The sequence below is a fragment of the Calidris pugnax genome, unplaced genomic scaffold, assembly GCF_001431845.1.
Source record: "Calidris pugnax isolate Ruff unplaced genomic scaffold, ASM143184v1 scaffold56, whole genome shotgun sequence".
NCBI classification, from domain to species: domain Eukaryota; kingdom Metazoa; phylum Chordata; class Aves; order Charadriiformes; family Scolopacidae; genus Calidris; species Calidris pugnax.
The window spans coordinates 13,631,869-13,650,335 of NW_015090839.1; the positions used below are offsets into that span (position 1 = coordinate 13,631,869).

An 18,467-nucleotide genomic window follows, 5' to 3' on the forward strand; every position below is an offset into this window, starting at 1 on the left:
AGAGGCCTGGTGGCAGCCGGGCCCGGGCTTCTTGCCTTGCCCGGGGAGCGGGGTCACGGCGGCGGCCTTGGGCTTGCCCCGGTAGTAATGGGGGGAAGACGAAAGAAGCGCGGCTGCGCGGGCGTTTGTTGGGGTACAGCGAGCTGAGGCTGAGGGGCGTTTGTTGGGGTACAGCGAGCTGAGGCTGAGGGGAGACCTCACTGCTCCCTACAGCTGCCTGGAAGGAGGTTGCAGAGGCGGGGGTCGGGCTCTTCTCCCAAGTAACAAGCGATAGGACAAGAGAAACGGGCTCAAGTTGTGCCAGGGGAGGTTTAGATCGGATATTAGGAGAAATTTCTGCACCAAAAGGGTTCTTAAACATTGGAACAGGCTGCCCAGGGAAGTGGTTGAATCACCATCCCTGGAGGTATTTAAAAAACGGGTAGCCATGCTGCTGAGGGACATGGTTTAGTGGTTTTGTCAATGTTAAGTTGATGGTTGGGAAATTTCTGCACCAAAAGGGTTCTTAAACATTGGAACAGGCTGCCCAGGGAAGTGGTTGAATCACCATCCCTGGAGGTATTTAAAAAACGGGTAGCCATGCTGCTGAGGGACATGGTTTAGTGGTTTTGTCAATGTTAAGTTGATGGTTGGCCTCGTCCCTTAAGGGTTACTTCCAACTTAGACAATTCTGTGATTCTGTTCTATGAAAAGTGGCGGTGTTTGGCCATACTGGGGGGGCTGGATGGCTCCGAGCAGCCGCCGGCAGAGGGGGCGGGGGCGGCCCGGTCCCCCCACAACACACGCCGTGCCCGGGGCCTGCGGCGGCGGAACGCAGCGGCGGGCGCGGGTTGCGGAGGGCCGGTTTTGAGGAGGGCACAGCGCGGCGCGGCGGGGAGCCGGGGTGCCGGCATGAAGGAGCTGGCGCCCGGGCTGAAGATGGAGTGTGACATCTTGGACGCGCTGGAGGCCTTGGGGTAAGCGGGGAGCAGCAGCGGCCGCTTCTCCTCGGCGGGGCGAGGGGCCGAGGGGAGCCCGCCGCTGCGCTACACGGCCCTGCGGGGAGCGGGCGGGAGGCCGGGCCGGAGGCGGGGGCCGAGGGGAGCGGGGGCGTTTGTTGGGGTACAGCGAGCTGAGGCTGAGGGGAGACCTCACTGCTCCCTACAGCTGCCTGGAAGGAGGTTGCAGAGGCGGGGGTCGGGCTCTTCTCCCAAGTAACAAGCGATAGGACAAGAGAAACGGGCTCAAGTTGTGCCAGGGGAGGTTTAGATCGGATATTAGGAGAAATTTCTGCACCAAAAGGGTTCTTAAACATTGGAACAGGCTGCCCAGGGAAGTGGTTGAATCACCATCCCTGGAGGTATTTAAAAAACGGGTAGCCATGCTGCTGAGGGACATGGTTTAGTGGTTTTGTCAATGTTAAGTTGATGGTTGGCCTCGTCCCTTAAGGGTTACTTCCAACTTAGACAATTCTGTGATTCTGTTCTATGAAAAGTGGCGGTGTTTGGCCATACTGGGGGGGCTGGATGGGTAGTTTCAGTGTGGGACCTCTGGTCTGGCACTGGCTGGGCTGCCCAGAGCAGCAGCAGAGCAGAAACAGTGTGAAATTTAGTTTAATTCTCAGTTATCACCAGTACTGTAGAGCAGTGAGTTGTTAATGTTGGGAGGAAATTACTTTGACTAAATGCTCGGTTTAATACTTGGATTCTTGTCTGTTTGGCATGTATTGAGACTTGAAACTCCCGTTTTCACATACACATGTGATGTGTCAAAATGCCACCTCCTATTTTCTGACAAATAATTTTGTTTACCAATTACCACGCATTTTTTGGTGTGTTTAAAAGAAGTCTGAATTATTCCTTGATGAAAGTAACTTACAAAGATTAATTTATTTCAGTGTAGGTACTAACCAGCTTATAGTAAAATGTTCTAAAATGTGTATATTTTATGGTAAACTTGCTTCCTATCGCCACTGTTTATTTCTCTGTGCAGGTACACGGGTCCCCTGTTGGAGGAGGAAGCCCTGAAGAAAGCAGCAGAAAATGGATTGTCTTCACCAGAATTTTTTCAGCTTTGCGTTTGGTTAGGTTCCCAAATAAAGTCACTTTGTAATATGGAAGAAAGCATCACTTCAGCAGATGGTATATGAGTGTTAATTTATTAAAGCAATTTAATATTCAGTGATTTTAGCCACAGATTGTTCAGCTAATAGTGAAAATACAGTGTTGAAGTTTAGAAGCTAGCTGAAAGGTAGCCAAACTGAGGCTGATAATTTGCATCTATGCGGCTCTTAGATTAAGGTCTCGTGAAGATTCTTTCAAAGGAAAACAAAAAGAAAAAGGTGGTTTGGGTTTTGGTTTTTTATCTCTACATAAATATAAAAAAAACATATATGCATCCTATGACTGGTTCTTACATGTAATTGTATTTTGATGACTTAAATTCCAGTGCCTGGTATTTTCAGCTAGTTGCTGCAGTGCAGTGTTCCATTCAGCACTGCATGTAGATAAGTGAGTTTCTCCTTTATGCTACCTGATTCTTCCTATTGAGTGCTGGAACTTGGATGATATTTTATATTGCTTATGTTTTCACAAAAAAAGTAGTAAAACCAAGACCAACCACTGAAAGCAATGGGCTCATGACTCCTGTAACTTGTTCATCAGAAAACTAGCTAGAGTGATACATTTTTTTGTGACATAAGCTGTTCACTTCCTAGTGATGTTCATTTACATTCCTGTCGTCAAAGGCTGCTGTAGCATCCCCTTCTCATTCAGAGCATGAGTTCGATATTGCTGTAGCTATTAAAGGCTTGTCTGCTTGTGTGTAGGACTTCTATACGAAGAAGGAAAATGTTACTAGGGTGGAAGGTGATAAATCTTGGTTTGGGCTATTGATACCTGCAATTTAAATGTATATGTTAAGAAAATTAGATTACAGTTTGATGTTAACTTTGTGTTTCTTTATTCCCATAGGTGATAAAGATATAGAGAGTTTCCAGCTTGAGATTAGTGGCTTTCTCAGAGAAATGGCTTGTCCTTATTCATCACTTGTATCTGGAGACATCAAGGACAGATTAAGAGAGAAAGAAGATTGTCTTAAACTCCTCTGTAAGTTATAGCTGTTTCTCCCATTTATAATACAGTATTTTACATGCATGCTCTGTCGTTGTACAATTTAGATTAAATAGTTCTTTATGTAAGTGTATGTGTACAATCATTACAACCTAGCTCAGCATGCATCGGCTCACTTGTGCAGAAGTCAAAAATAGAAAAGTATTAGAAAACTATTTTAGTAGAAAAAAAAAAAAAAGTGGTTCAACCTATTGCAGCCTCCCAGTCCCTCTGTTGGTCCAGTTCCAGCTCAGCTGAAACTGAGACTTGGCTTCCCGTGTTTCTGAGAGCTTTCTGGGCTTAGAAGAAAATGCTACGTGATTTGAAGGTGCTGAAAGCAGGATTGAGAGAAGCAAAGTCTAGGTTTAAGCTCGATTTGAACAAAGGAGTAGCAGCAGGAACCAGCGTGATAATACAAAACTAGCCAAGGAACTAGGGGCCTGGTGGCAGAAGTGGGTTAAGCAGTTAAATACGATACACAGACTGAAGGTGGGAAGTCAAGTGAGAGTTAGTTCAGGTGAAGAATGGGAAACTGATACTGAACTGATCCAGGACAGAACTGAGAAAGAGTCTCCCTTTTATCATGGTCTTATTATAAATGTACATATTGTATTTGCGTATGAGAATGTGGACGCAGATATACATGTGTCTCTAAATCTGCCATTATGACACTTTTCTCTCCAGTATTTTTAAGTACAGAACTCCAGGCTTTAAAGATATTGCACAGCAAAAAAATTAAAGGCTCTCATTTGGAAAAGCACAATGAAGTTTATCAGGAAGTGCAAGCTATTTGCGATGCGCTGGGCCTGCCCAACTCCTCATCTTCTGATATTCCTGTTTTGTTAACCAATGTGGAACAAAAGGTATGGGCTTTTATGTGTTCTCTCTATTGTTAAACTATAAGCATTATCTCTGTAAGCATCTGTCTTAGAGTTAAGGGCCCAACAGTCTAATCCATAAAAGCCCTATCTGACAAGTACAAAGGAATTTTTATTCTGAAAGCCAGCTTAGTGTTTAAGTTAAAATGTTTTAGTTATGAGGTGAAGTATTTCAGCATTTCCCTGAGGATGCACTGTACCTGATGAGGCATGCTTTAAGGTATGAGTTGAAGTAACAGTTTGCTGGTTACCCATTCAAATGTGCAGCAGCAAGCAGAAGAATTCGGGTAATAACTGTGTGTTGACGTACCTGTAGTCATTTCTGGGATATATTTAAATTTAATATCCAAAACTTAAATTTTTGCTTTTTTGTTCATGAATTTTTTAATTGCAAGTATTGATTTGTGAGTGCCATTTCCTTACTTGCAGAAGAGGATGAAAATGGCAATAGGCAGTGAATAAGCCAACTTGGAGCTTAAACAACAGGATGGTTCTTTTGGTTGCGTCCCATCCGTTCTAACTCGTTTCACTGATGTGATCCTTAATCTGACTTCCTCGCTGCAGAATGTAAATAGGCTCTGGGGGTGGAATTAATTCTCTCTATCAGGCAGCTAAAAGTTTTGATTTTTATTTCTCCCTACTATTTGGGGAGAGAATGGGAAACTGATGACCTTTTAAGAATTATGGTAGATACATGGAATGAATCTCTCTCTGCTGCTGAGTCTTTAATAATTTTACATGATTGTGCTTTTTTTCTTCCTCCTTCCCTTCTCATTGGCCAGCTGAACATTCAGAGGTTTTTGGGAGAGGGCCTGTTACTTGTGTGGTTTTATTGCATCTGTATATCTTCAATGTGACAAGACGAAATCTTTAATAGATTCATTTATGCAAAGCAGCATCCAGATGATGGTGAAAATGCCTGTTCCAGCACTGTTAACTTTGTGTTAGACTTTTGTGGCCAAGTCTAGCATTTGGCAACAGAACTAGCTTCCAATTGTTACATTCCCTTAGTTGTAGTAAAATGAGTAATATAACTAATCCTACTGCCTATATGCACTTGACAAATTTGCGATGTAGATGTTGCTCTGTTATAATTGGGAGGGGAATTGGTGTGCCATAAAATATTTTTGTATAGAGGTTGGTCATGTAGTGAAAGTATTCAGGAAATCTTTTTGTAATGGATGATAAACCAGAAGATGCGTATTTGGTTTTATGAATCTGCTAAAACATATGTGCTATATTTGATCTTATGAGTAGCAAATTGTGCTGAAAGAAACGTAAATATCATTTGTGTTCTGAGAAGAAGTATGTTTCATTTCAGATAAAGGACGTTCTCTCAAAAGTTCAAAATAACCATGTGGGGAAATCACTGCTAACACAACCTCTGAATTCTGACCAAGTGGTAAAAAAAAGTCTCTCAATTTCTTTTCTGTATTTAATGGGATGGTGAAAATTAATGCATATGGCTTCATCTAACTTTGTCCATTTTACGGTCACTGTTCTGTTGCTAAGTATTAATGCTAAAATTCAATTGTTAAATATTAACAATGCTAATCACATACTTCCAGAATTAATGTTATAAAACAGACTGTGTGTTGATTCATCCACTGATTAACTTGCAAAATACTTTCTGTATACATACTACTGTAGCACTATACAGACGCACCCCTAATTTTTTGTAGTTTATAGTGATCACCTGGGGTTAGATATCTTAGTTGCTGAGTGGGGTTAACTTTAAATTGACTTCTATAACTTAATAGATTTGAATGTTTGGATTTTTTTTATTGTAACGCTGCAGGAAAAATTGGAAAAAATCAATGATGCTCTTCGCAGTGAGTATGAGTGTCGGCGACGTATGTTAATGAAGAGGCTGGATGTGACAGTACAGTCCTTTGGCTGGTCTGACAGAGCAAAGGTAAGCTTGCTGTGTTTTTTTCTTCCTGTAGGTGGGAGTCTGCTACAATTTCCCAGGTCTTCCTACTGAATATGCATACCCTGTAAATCCACTGCTGTTACTGCTGCCTTCTTTGCAACCAGTTTCTCATCTCCGGATGTAACATCCAACTCCGAGATATTGAGGAAGGGGAAGTATTTGATCAGATGGCACAGTCCATCCTTTGTGACTCTTTATACCTTCACAATTATAAATTCTAGCATCATCTGGGGTTTCTCACTTTAGTAAGTTTACGTCTCCCATTTTTCTTTCCTGTATCTGCCCCCCCCAATCACGTAAACAAGGAGGGAACCTCAGCATTTCTCATGCAGATGCAAGAGGAAGGCAAAATCTGCGCCTTCACTAGATAGATGGGGTGCAAAGAGTGACTGCCCATAAAAACAGTGAGATTACGGTGACTGCTACCTATCTTGGGTTCAAAGCTACTGAATAAACAGATGGTCTGTTGAGCGGGGTATTTGAATACCAGCTTGTATGAGAAAAGCACACAATTACTTGTAATCTTCCAAGTGGCTAAAAATTCCAATCCACTCCTGGATTTTCTCTGCTGGTATCATTTTAATTGTGATCGTTTGAACTCTTTCCCAGCACTCTGTATATCAAAAAATAATCATGATTTAACCAGTCTGATATTTCTTAGCTAGAAACATATATTGTTTCTATCCAAAAGAGTTGGGTGTAAGGTACAAAAAGTTTGTAATTTAATGAATGTATATTTGAGAAGCTGGAGGCAGAAGTTTTTGCTTATGAGATGCAAAATCAACTTCCCTTCCAAAGCTTTGTGTAGAAAGCTTAAGATGGATAAGTCTTAAAACTTCGAAAGCTTACTGAAAGTGTGGATTGTTACAACTCTTCCTGGTGTCACAGTTTGTGACTAACACATGCAGACAGAATCAGTTTCATGAGTCTCACTAAGTATAACTGGAAGACATGGGTCTGGATGCTGCTCAGTGCCTTTGAATGGCTCACTATTTAATTTCTGCAGGGGCTGTGAAAGCTTTTATGCTGCAAGAAAGGAAAAGGAGCTCAAAAGAAAATTTAACTCACACAAGCCAGGAAATGTCCCTATGTGTATAACTTCTTTATAGCTCTACTAATACAACTATTTCTTTTCAAATTTAAAGTATACTTCTAAAATGTAGTTTAATTTGTTTGTTAGCTTGACTCTTTTTCCCGCCATTAAATAGGTATTGATACCTTTCACTGCTTTTGATGGTGTGGAACTTTTTGTGCCTTTTTTTTTTTTTTAACTTGTTCAGTCCCCAAGAGGGGTGAGTTTGCAGATTGAAGTGGATCCATAAATGGTGTAGTAATTGCCTCGCCAAACAGTCATGTGAAGGAACAGCATCCCTTGTCTGGTCCATCCAAGACTGAATATTTTTTTTCTTCTGAAGATAATTCTAGATTGTCCCAGAAATTGCATTTATTTTTCTTTTTTGTTAAACAAATGCAAATCTTATTTTCTCCCCTTCTCAGTCTCAATTTTTCATGGCTTGCAGAAGTGTTTTGCTGCATTGATACATTTTATTTTTTTTCACAATTTGACCTTACTTTGAAGCTGCTCTCTGTTCATAATTTTGAAGTAATATGTTAAATATGGCTCAATGTAAAGCTCTTGAGAGTGGACTCTTAAATTTAGTCTTTAGATACATTGGAAAACATAAAAGAATCTGTTTGATGCCAGTGGATAGGAGAGTTTCTTTTGTACTGGTGCTAAGTTTAGGTATCAATTAAATATAATCAGCAGCATTTTTTTGTACAATAACTCCATCAGTATGAAGAGAATTGGTAACAACTGGCACTGCATCTAGTAAGATAACCTAGATTTTCAGACATTGCACCCTGTGTTCAAATAGAAACTTACTGAGGCAAATACATGGTTTACAGTAATTCTATGCCTAGCAAGTAAGCTGTATTTGATTTTATCATTTAGGTAAAAACAGATGACATAGCACGAATCTATCAGCCCAAGCGCTATGCATTATCTCCAAAGTCAACTATTACATTAGCTCACCTTCTTGCTGCTCGAGAAGATTTATCAAAGATCATAAGAACAAGTAGTGGATCAACGCGGGAAAATACAGTCTGTGCAATCAACAAGGTAAACTTTTTCTTTCTGGGATGTGGTGAAAAGAGGTGGGAGTTTACAGACCTATCAAAAGTAATTCTGGAATTATACTCTTTGCTTAATACTTTCTTTTTGCAAGGTACTTGGTGCTTTAAGAAAGGAAAGTTTGCAGCATTCCAGTAAACATTGCAGCAACTTCTTTTTTTATCTTATTACACAGCCAGTCCTGCAGCAGGGTGAAACAGTAGTGCAGATGAGAAGGAACGGGGTGGTGGGTGGGTGTGCGTGCGTCTGTATTTAAGTGACGTCTTGAGTTCAGTGGAACTGCACACCTCAGGTTAAGGGTACGTGTAAGTCTTTCTGCTATCAGTTCCTGGGCTGCCTGTTGCTAGGATTATGTTGTTCGGTTCATAAACCAGCATCTTTAGTTTATCAGTATATTATAAACCACAAAAGTTTCTGTGGACGTGTCATTTTGCTGCAAAGTAAAATTACTCAGTTTGACTGCACTAATAAATCAGCATTGTACTGCTTTCTTGTGCATGAAGAAAGCTGAAGCTTGTGAGTAATGACATTAGTTTCACCATTCAAATGGTAACTAAGCCTGTTTTTATTAATGCTTTATTTACAGATTTTTCTAGAGTTTCGTGCTTCATTTAGATGCTTTTTAATATGTTTTGATCCCAAAGAATTTGAAATTTCCTAGTTATTGTAGGATCTCAGAGAAAGTTTTTTTTCTTGAGAGGACTTTGTTGGAGTGCCTTGGAGTGACCAGAGTATGTTAACATTCAGCACACCGAGAGTTTAGGAAATAGGAAAGCAACAACACCTGCTTGGATACCTCTTTGTTATTCAACTTAATGTTTTGTGTAACTTTGTCCAGTACAGTCTCCCTTTTTCTACACTGAGTAATACCCATCAAAGTCAAGGTCCCTTTATTTTTCTTTTGTTGAAAGTGTTCCTGCAGTATGTTATGTATTTTGTCCATTCCAGCTCTCTACCAGGCGTCAGTAGCCTCTAATCTAAGGCAAACTGGTGTTCCTTTTAGACTTGCACATCAGTTTGCCAGTTTATGGGTCTTTTGCTGTTTGGGTAGGAACTTGAACTTTGAAATTTAAGTAGAAGAGCTGCATTGTAAGGAAGCTTTTCTGTTTGAGTATGTATTTATATATTCATATATATCGTTTATTGTAATACTAATACTTCACATGTGTGTAGTTTTCTTCATGAAGATTTCACAAAAGTAATATAAGCTAGTTAGCTGCAGTTATTTCTATTTTACAGGTAGAAAGTGGGGTCACTTTCAGAGTTCTGTTGTGTTGTGGCAATTTACAAGAACAGGAAATAGGAATTCTGCTGTCAAGCTCCACACTGAGGGGACAGTATTTCCTGTAAAGAGCATTTTGTCCATAGGACAAGAACCCTGTGTGCCTTCAAGTTATTACTATTAAAACTAAAAATGACATATTTTTCCATATAGGTTCTGATGGGGAGAGTACCTGACCGCGGAGGCAGACCAACAGAGATTGAGCCACCTCCTCCTGAAATGCCTCCTTGGCAAAAAAGACAAGACGGTGGTGGAAGAGGTGGCTGGGGAGGTGGTGGTGGTGGAAGGGGCAACTGGGGAGGTGGAGGGGGTAGAGGAGGAGGAGGTGGTGGTGGTTTTGGAGGTGGGGGGTTCAGAGGTGGTGGAAGGGGTGGAGGTGGCTTCCAAGGTGGAGGTGGCTTCCAAGGTGGAGGTGGCTTCCAAGGTGGCAGGGGAAGTTATGGTGGCAGGGGTGGCTATGGTGATCCATATGGTGGAAGAGGAGGGGGAGGATACCGAAGATACTAAAATACTGTAAATATTAGCAGAGTAACTGGCAAAATATAGTGGTGGTGTTTACTGGTATCAGGAATTTAGATACGTTAACTTGGGTTTAGGTTAGAATTAAGTACGATCATATGAATCGTTGCATTAGACCAACTGATGTTGTCATTGAATTCTTTTAGTTAACTGAACAAAACTTTTATACTAAAATGTGACAATTAAAGTCCTTGTTTTTCGTATTGCTCATATGGTGTTTTTTAAGATGTTTTATTTAAAATAAGCCTCAGAAAACTGAATAAAACCCTTTCTAAACAAAGAAAAATATTATTTAATGTTTAGGCCTCTCTAATTATTGCATGTTGCATGTCCACTGCCCTGCTCCAAAATGCTGTGTATTAAAAACAAAATAGACCTAAGAACTATATGCAACCAAGACTCTAGAATGCTGCTTTCAGGCTTTTTCTTTTTATCTAGTTTTCATGTGGGACGTGTAAATGAATTTTAATGTCAGATGTTAAAATCCTTAAGGCTTTGGTCAGAATTAGTCTATTAGATTTATTACTCTTCCAGAAATTCACATAAAAGTAACATTCTGAACTAATACTCTACAGAAACTAGTAAGGGTTGGTTTGTATGTTTATAAGTATATCAGGTCAGAACGTGTACCATAAACTCAGAATCATGGTGAGTTTTGATAGTATCTATTTTCATTTTACCTGTTTTCCATCTTATTGGTGTTTCATAAAAATATTTTAAGATCAGATTGGGCAGGAAACGTCTGCAGCCATCATGTCTGGTAAGAGTTCATTTATATACTCTTTCTGAATCAGCCTTGAGACATAAAGGTTAAATAAGCTGAGCTTCTTGAGAAAAAAAGAAAAGAAATGGTATGTTCTTTTTTTTTCCTCCCCTTCTCTCCACCCCTCATGCTCTCTGTTTGGGAATTGCTGATGCCCAGCTGATAAGACATCTCATACAGCAGTTGTCCTTCCTCAGTGACTTCTCTCTCTTACTCTGCCAGCCAGTTGTTCTGCTCACCTGTTCTGCTCAAACTCTTGATATGTTACTGGGGTGCCTTCTCCAACATAGACAGGGTCACTCTAGAGCAAAGGAGTTAGCTTTCATATGGTTATTGCTGTAAATACACGTAGACAAGAATTAAATTTAGAGCTGCCAGTTAATGACAGTTTCTGCCGTCCAGCATCTTTTAGATCTCCTCCCCTGCTGTGAGGCCGTTCCTGAGTACAGAGGGGGGACAGGGAGATGATGCCCAAATATATACTTAAGGCAGTATTTACCAGGGTCAGGGAGGCATCTGATAAATCTCGGGGTGTCTGATTGCATAGCACAGAAACCTTGAAGTACTTCAGTTGAGTACGGCAGGTTGGTGTAACGGCAGGTTGAACTTTAGGACCTGATGTTGGTTTTATGTTCCACAGGTATGAATTCTTTCTGCATAAATTTCCTGTTGATGTCCATTTTTGGTGTGCTTTAAAGATGTTGTTTTATCTTCAGGAACTTGTGCGTTGTGTCCTGTTTCATAGGCAGCTTTATGCATTAATGTAAAGCTCCTTCAGATTATTATCTCTTTCAAAAGCCTGTGTCAGGTTTTATCAATTACCCATCACCAGCCTTTTCATTTGAAGTTTTAATCCAGATAAACTTCAGAAGTTTCGCTCCTGTTGTTTCCTCTCTGATCATAGTCTGCTTGAGAGTGCTGCTTGTGGTGTGGTAGATACAGTCTTGCCCATACTTCATGGTCCCAGCAGGTGCCTAATGAAAAAGGCCAGGAGTTTTTCTTGTTTGAACATGTTTGTTTGGGTGCGAACTCTGGAAATAATGGCTTAACTTCAGCCAACTATTAGCAATATAGTTCTTTTGCCAAATTTTTCTACGCTCCTTTCTGGCCTAAACTGTTGTCAGCCTCAGCTGTCCTTATGGAGAGACCCTTGTGAGTCGTGTGGGAGCGTAGTACTCGTTTTCATGCTTTTTTGAGCTTGATTTTTGCCTAATGCTCTGGAATAGCTCACAAATTGATGACACGCAAGCGAGACCACTGGCCTTGGAGGTGAAGTGTCAGTCAACAAAGGAATGGAGACAGTAGTTTTTAAGAACCAAAGCCTTAATAGAAAATTCAGTTTGCTCATCCCAATGTTATTTTTTGCTACAAGTAATTTCCAAACAGCAGTCAGGGAAATATGACAGGAAAATCAGATGGCTTAGCTGTGCAGCAAGATTTGACCAGTCTTAAGATGCAAAGTTGCCCTGGTTTAGTTGAGCTGTTGTAGCTGTGGCTGTGCCTTGGTGCTTGTACACTCAGCAGAGTATCCTGGTGGTAGCAGGCAGGAGAGGTTCATAATGAAGGAAACCATCAAGTGAACCAGCTTTGTGCCCAATATAGAATTCTAACAGTTAAATTACTTATTAGCTTATTTCAATTGTCTTTACATAGATCATGTAAAAGATGAAAATTTAAATAGGTTGGGGATTTTCTTTTTTTAATCTGGGCATTACAGTTTTTCTTAAATAATTCCAAAATGTGAAGCCAGTAGTTGAGAACTGAAGTAAGCACCACCACGTTTCATAGAGGTATCTTTTTGTACTCTGTTGTCAGAATGTATGCCTTTAATTTATCAAAAGATGCAATAATACCATGAAAAAAATTGAGTTAAACATACATATTTGTATGTTTGTCTTGGAAAAAAAAAAGTCTTTTCAAAAATTCTGTTGTGAGTAAAAGATTTTCATTTGTTTGTGAGCTTTTTTGTGTTTATTCACACTTAGTGACTATCTACCTGAATAGTGTTTTGTTGGATCAAGACTTGAAAACCAGGTTGGGTTTTTTTCAGAGTGTGAGTGAGACAGTTTTGTTAACGGCTGTAAACACTAAGGAATAAAGTACTGTATTTGAAGTCATTTGCATCACTTGTGTAGTGTGATTGTAAGGAATAATTCCTGCTGGTGATTTACAATAGTGATGAAATTTACTTTTTATGGTAATGAAAAATAACTGAATTATTTTTGACCAAAATGGAGAACGCTGGAGATAACAATATAGGAAAATTTCAACAGAGAAGGTATGTAACAAATGTATGGCTATTATGTTGTCTGGGATTACTAAGGAATCTCATTTAATTTTATTTTAGTGAAAAAAAATACATAGGTCTATATGATCATTACTTGTGTCTTTATGTAAACTAAGGAAATATCGTCTAATTACTTCTGAAACTTTCATTTTTTAATTTTATAATTATGAAGTAAAATATCTTGTGTTGTCTGTGCAAGCCTGTAGAGCAGATTTGCCCCCATAACCAGGAATTGTGTTCTCGGCGGTGAGTCTGCGCTCCTTCTCTTCTTCCCTCGCCTCCCTCAGCTGATTGAAGGTAACTGAAGGGATGTTCATTACCCCATATAAACACGTATTTGAGATACAGTATTTTGAGGTTTATTATGAGATAAAGAAGTCTTTCTGGTGGTACAGTGGTGCCTGTGTAATAGCCAGCATTTGCAGACATGACAGAAGCCTTGTTTGAATTCAGCTATCATGCTGTGAAATCTATGCAGAATTTGTGTTGTTAACAAAAGCCAGGGATTGTGCTAATGAAGGATTGTGCTTTGTAATACTTGAAGTAGCGAAACAGTGTCTGTACTGTGTCAACCATTAAAATACCAGAAGAATAATCTGCAAATACTGAGCTTATTAGGTTTTCTCAGGAGCGGTTCCAAGGCTCACAGCAGGTGAAGCCAGACGAGGGACTCTGGTAGGAGGTTAATCCAGCAGCAGTGTCGCAGGTGACAGAGTCAAGGAAGATGAATACAGCTCGTTTAGATTTCTTTGAGATACAAACTCGGAGGCATGAAGGGCAATTTTAACATCTTTTTCTATTATAAATATTAAACAAAAAAATCTTACAATTTATATAAAATCTTTACAATCTGTACACTTCTTTTGCAATCTTCGCAAACAGCATTAAAACAAAATTTTTTCAAGTTGCCATAGAGATCAGTTACAACAAAATAACAGACTGATACCATAACAAAAAGCTATTTCCAGAAACATATATAAGCCACTTTAAAGGCAGTTGTGTTTAATCTGATGTGAGCAGTAGCCCTGCCTTGTTAATTGTTATGTTACTCAGTCTATTTACTTTTATCTTTAAACAATCAGAATTTACACTTTAAAAATAAACAGTAGTTGGGATGGGGGGGCACTTCTTTTTTTCTTCCTGTATGTACACGAAATACAGCTGAGCCTGGAGAAGGACCAAAGGTGAGTGCTTTTCATTTAAATTAGCCATGACAAGATAACTTTCACTATCAGTGTTTGCTAACATGACTTTTAAACAGCACTTAGTACTTGTATTTTTTATTTTTTTTCCCTGGCATAAAGCAGCTTGAAGATTAATACAGATGTGAGTGATTTTTGTTCAGTAGCTTGGTCAGTTTCAGCAGTGTCCCAGAAGGGGCAGTCTCTGCTATTAGTCTTTCATGCAGCAGAAAAGGATGTAAGAAGGGAACTACCACCACAACAAACCAACCAACCAACCTACCCCCAGCTGTACGGGGCTTTGGGCAAACAGAGAACCTGAAGGTACGTGGAGAGCTCTGAAATTCTCCAGGTATCAACTGACTTCTTTTAAGCAGGAAGTTTTCAGCAAAGACGAAGCACCCCACACTTGTTCTGTAAGGGGTTCCTGCAAACAGATCCCTTTTAAATCATCCTGATTGAGTGTAGGAACTAGGAGACAACACAAACGCTGTTAGCATTTAGGACTGTACAAAACTATGGTCATCCCTCCATTTTGAGTATTAAGTACTTAGTACTCAACAGGCGAGTAACACAGTAGCCTTTGGGCCAGCTGCTGACATGAGGGAATTTTTCTTTTTCAATAAGAGCTTGTTCATGATCTCCACAGCCCAGAGTAGACAAATTGTATGTGTACACACAAACTCTATTAGAATCCAGAGTTTAGACCACAAGGGAGCAGAGTTATCTTCGCTGCACAACAAGATTTATCAGTCTTAGCTACTCTTTGGGGGTATTTTTGAAATATATGAAAATATGTTTGACATTTATCGTGTTTATTTTAATTGTTGCAGAAGCAGACTTTTATTTGCTAAATGCCTTGCTCTACTTCCCTGAATAGAGGACAAAATCAAGCAGCTTACAGAAAATGCACAAAGCAAATTTGCAGACATGACCTGATCAAAGTGCACTTCCATGTTAATTGTTAATAATTCAGGTTTAGTGTATGAGGAAAAAGCTGCACAATCTTTACAGCTGCTGGGTTTTGTCATACGCATTTCAGTTCTTTACATACCATATGTATTTACAGTAAGGTAACACAAAATCTGCTAAATCTATTTCCCTCCATTTGTTTTTACTTAGACACAGAGATGCAAGCACAATCCAAGTTCAAAACAAGAATTTAGAATCACTAAATTGGCAAACAGTTTCAAATTGACTTTTTTTTTTTATAAATAAAGCATTCATATGCTTGACAATGACTGTAAATTGTGGATGGAACATACATTTGTAGCACTTTGAACACAAAGCACACATGCTATTGTAACAGGTTGGCTAAATTTCAGTCCATAACGTACTTCATAAACTAACTTACAAGTTTTGAGGAGCACTAAGTGGACTTTGTAAATAAATACATCAAAGTCATAAGTTTCTGATGTTTACCTGTGTGATGGCAAATCCCTGTTCGATAAACGCAAGCAAGTTTTATACAACTGTAAGTGTATGGATTTGCTTGGAGTGCAAAGGCAGTTTTAGAACTGGCTATTCTGACAAGTAGGTTTAATCAGTAACTTGAAAGACTGTTTTGTTGCCTCTTACCAATATGTACACTTTGTAGCTTTAAGAAAAGTTACCTCCCTAGCACCTTTTACTATACAAAATTTACACACAGAAGAGCACACTCGTCTTGCCTCTTTACCTAAAGTGCATGTGAAATCTACAAGAGAGAAAATGGAGACACCTTGGTTACGCCCAGAAGACATTAGGAGCTCTGGAATACAGGAACTGTTGCACTGGGGTTACTGTACAGTTCCCCTCAGATATATGGCCCTCAAGGTCTTACTTGACAATCGTGTCCACTTTGACATGAGAGAAGAAGCATCAGCCCTGTCCTGTATCTACTGGACGTGGACAGCCAGCTGTCCTTTAAAGCCAAACAAGTAGGGCTGAGTGTGCCAAGCTGTAGCGTGGAACACAAGAATGGGATCGGTATTCAATGGAAACTCTCTATAGTCTCATCTGTTTTACCTTGACAAAGGTAAGTGTTTGAGCAGCAGGACTTCTAAAATTCTGCAAGAAGGTTAAAAAAATTGTCAGTTTATCTTAAAGTCTAAGGATCAAATATCATTAACTTAGCTACTTATTTAATATTCTTATTAAATTTTGGAAATAAAGATGACAGTTCACCTCATGATTTTAATTGGGTTCAGCCACAAAGAGAAGGAACTGTTTCTCTTAATAGAATATTTCTACAGTTTTACTTAAATAGCTTTATCAAACATTTGTTTCTACAAACCTGAATTTGGGCCAAATCTGAGGTGACAGAGTCTTACGAACAGCCAGTTTGTCAGAACACGTGTAGAACAAGGTGTGCTGCTGGCAGCCAGGTCACTGGGGAATCCACGTGGTCTTCATCACGAACAGAAACTTCAGCAACAGTGTCACTCCTTTTGAAAGCAAACCCAAAAGATACCAAGTTCATTGCACAGATAATGCTAAATTACCTTAAGTCAAAGGAATGGATTTCTGCATTTGGGAGTGCATGTTTAATATGGAAATGTGTTGAGTAAAGAGGCTATTTCTGCTTAACATCCTTCGGACTCTCTTTCCAGTCCAGTTGGTGAAGCAGCTTTATCACAACCCCTCCTTCAGTTTTACATTCTTGCCCAGGAGCCTTCCTCTCATCTGCTAGGAGCAGTCTCTGTGTTGTAGGTTGTCAACTACATGGTTTCTTGTCTGGATTGTGAGAGATTCAATTGTCTTGTGTGCCTGTTCCAGTTGGATCTTTAAACCTTCATTGTCTGCCTTTAGAATATTTCTTTCCTAAACAAAAAATAATAAGAAAATGGTATTTTATTTTGAATTTGTTTCAGGACTGCTGTCTGGTTGTACGTTTAGGTTGACTGTCATGAAAGTAAGTTGGTGCAGCTCTTATCAATGCAACAGAAGCAGTAACTTATTTTAATGTTTCCATAGTCACTGGTGTATCCTTTGTGTAGACCCTTAAAACTTCCCAGCAGCTGGTATCTGAGACTGCGTTACTTGGTTTATGGAGTATCATCCTGTCCTAAGTGATTGGATTATGTTCACGTTCTCACCTGTCACTTCTAAGACTGACAGGGATCAGAGCAAATCATAACAAGGTTTTCAAAGTTTATTCCCCAAGCCCTGTACTAGTACTAAAATTTATGCTTGAAGTGAAGCATTGCTGGAGATAAAGTGGCTTATTATGTATGGATGCTGCTCCTGGATTGTTCTGGCAATCAATTACACTGGAGTAATAAGGTGACACCTTCCCACCCAGCCACTCCCCCACACCCTCCCACGACTTCACAGTACTCTTGTGTAAAACAGAATTTCTTTCACCATATATGTACCTGCTCAAGCTCCTGGTACGAGGGTTTCCAGCTGTGACGCTCCTCCTTCATTTTCTGGCTGGATTCCTTGTTTTCCCATTTAACATACGCCTTTCTGCGCCCTAGAAGTGGGCTTGGACACGGGGATGGTGGAACTGCCTGGAGGTACGGGTTTTCTGGCATCCTATGTTCTTTCTTCTCTGTCTGCCTGCGAGATGCATCACCAGCAAGGAGTGCGGAATCAGTCTGTATCCCTTTATGAACCACAGCTGGTTTCAGTCTCACTGAGATTTTCTGAGCTGAGGAACCCATGAGCATAATGGTCCGGTCCTTGCTGTCTTCATTGTGCTCCACTACTTCTCCATTAGGAAATGTGAATGGCCCTTCTTCTTGTCCTGTAGAATATATGTGGTAAATTGAGTCAAGATCCTATCCCAGGAAAGGAGAAACAGTAATTAAACATGACTTTCTTAAATAAACCAACTAATGATTTTACATTCATTGCTCTCCGAAATAGTCGTCACAGACAAACTGACTTTATAAACTCCATGTTGAAATCTGAAAACTGTAGTTAATTAATGTGACAACAGGGGTAAAAACTGGAGAGTGCCAAGACCTGCTTGTCACAAGATGAGAGAGTTAAGGGAGCCTGTCAGCTCTTCAGTTCATGGCACCTAGTTCTCATGAGAGTCTGGCAGAAGATTTACTGCATTTTTGTGGCATCTGAGCACCACACATTGTGTAGTGTGACGAGATCTCCCATAATGGGAGCCCTTACCTATTCAGACTAGCACTGGAATGGCGTTACTTGGTACGGGCTCACTTATGCTTTAAAAGGAGCAAAGGAAAGATTACCTAGATCTTCTGATCTTTTTAATGGGATCTTTTCTCACCATGGAATTGCTCTTTGACTCCTACTGGGCAGAGGCTTGAAGGAAGAGCAGATGTTGGGCTGCTGTCTGCAACTGAAGTTTTGGGTCTTCTCTTGCACTCTATCACAACCAGGTCTTTGCATTGCTTGTGACAGTTCATCCCACAGTCTGTAAACAGAACAAAGTTCACACGA

General features: G+C 40.0%; 2 protein-coding genes across 2 annotated transcripts in view; one reads left to right on the top strand and one right to left on the bottom strand.

Annotated features, from left to right (window-relative positions):
• The first annotated feature begins 807 nt into the window (after positions 1-807).
• Positions 808-12,715, top strand: FAM98B (family with sequence similarity 98 member B). The gene is made up of 8 exons (XM_014941853.1): positions 808-956; positions 1,972-2,120; positions 2,952-3,086; positions 3,774-3,952; positions 5,289-5,369; positions 5,766-5,882; positions 7,855-8,022; positions 9,470-12,715. The coding sequence occupies exons 1-8, from the start codon at positions 892-894 to the stop codon at positions 9,821-9,823; spliced, it is 1,248 nt and encodes a 415-aa protein (XP_014797339.1). The 5' UTR covers positions 808-891; the 3' UTR covers positions 9,824-12,715.
• Positions 12,716-13,662: 947 nt separating this feature from the next.
• The window catches only part of RASGRP1 (RAS guanyl releasing protein 1 (calcium and DAG-regulated)), a 42,870-nt gene continuing 38,065 nt past the window's right edge, over positions 13,663-18,467 (bottom strand). Inside the window, exons 15-17 of the mRNA XM_014941854.1 lie at positions 18,295-18,441; positions 17,423-17,796; positions 13,663-16,868 (exon numbers count right to left, since the gene is read on the bottom strand). Of these exons, the coding sequence (XP_014797340.1) occupies positions 16,734-16,868; positions 17,423-17,796; positions 18,295-18,441 (656 nt within the window). The 3' untranslated portion in view covers positions 13,663-16,733. The remainder of the gene's footprint in view (positions 16,869-17,422; positions 17,797-18,294; positions 18,442-18,467) is intronic.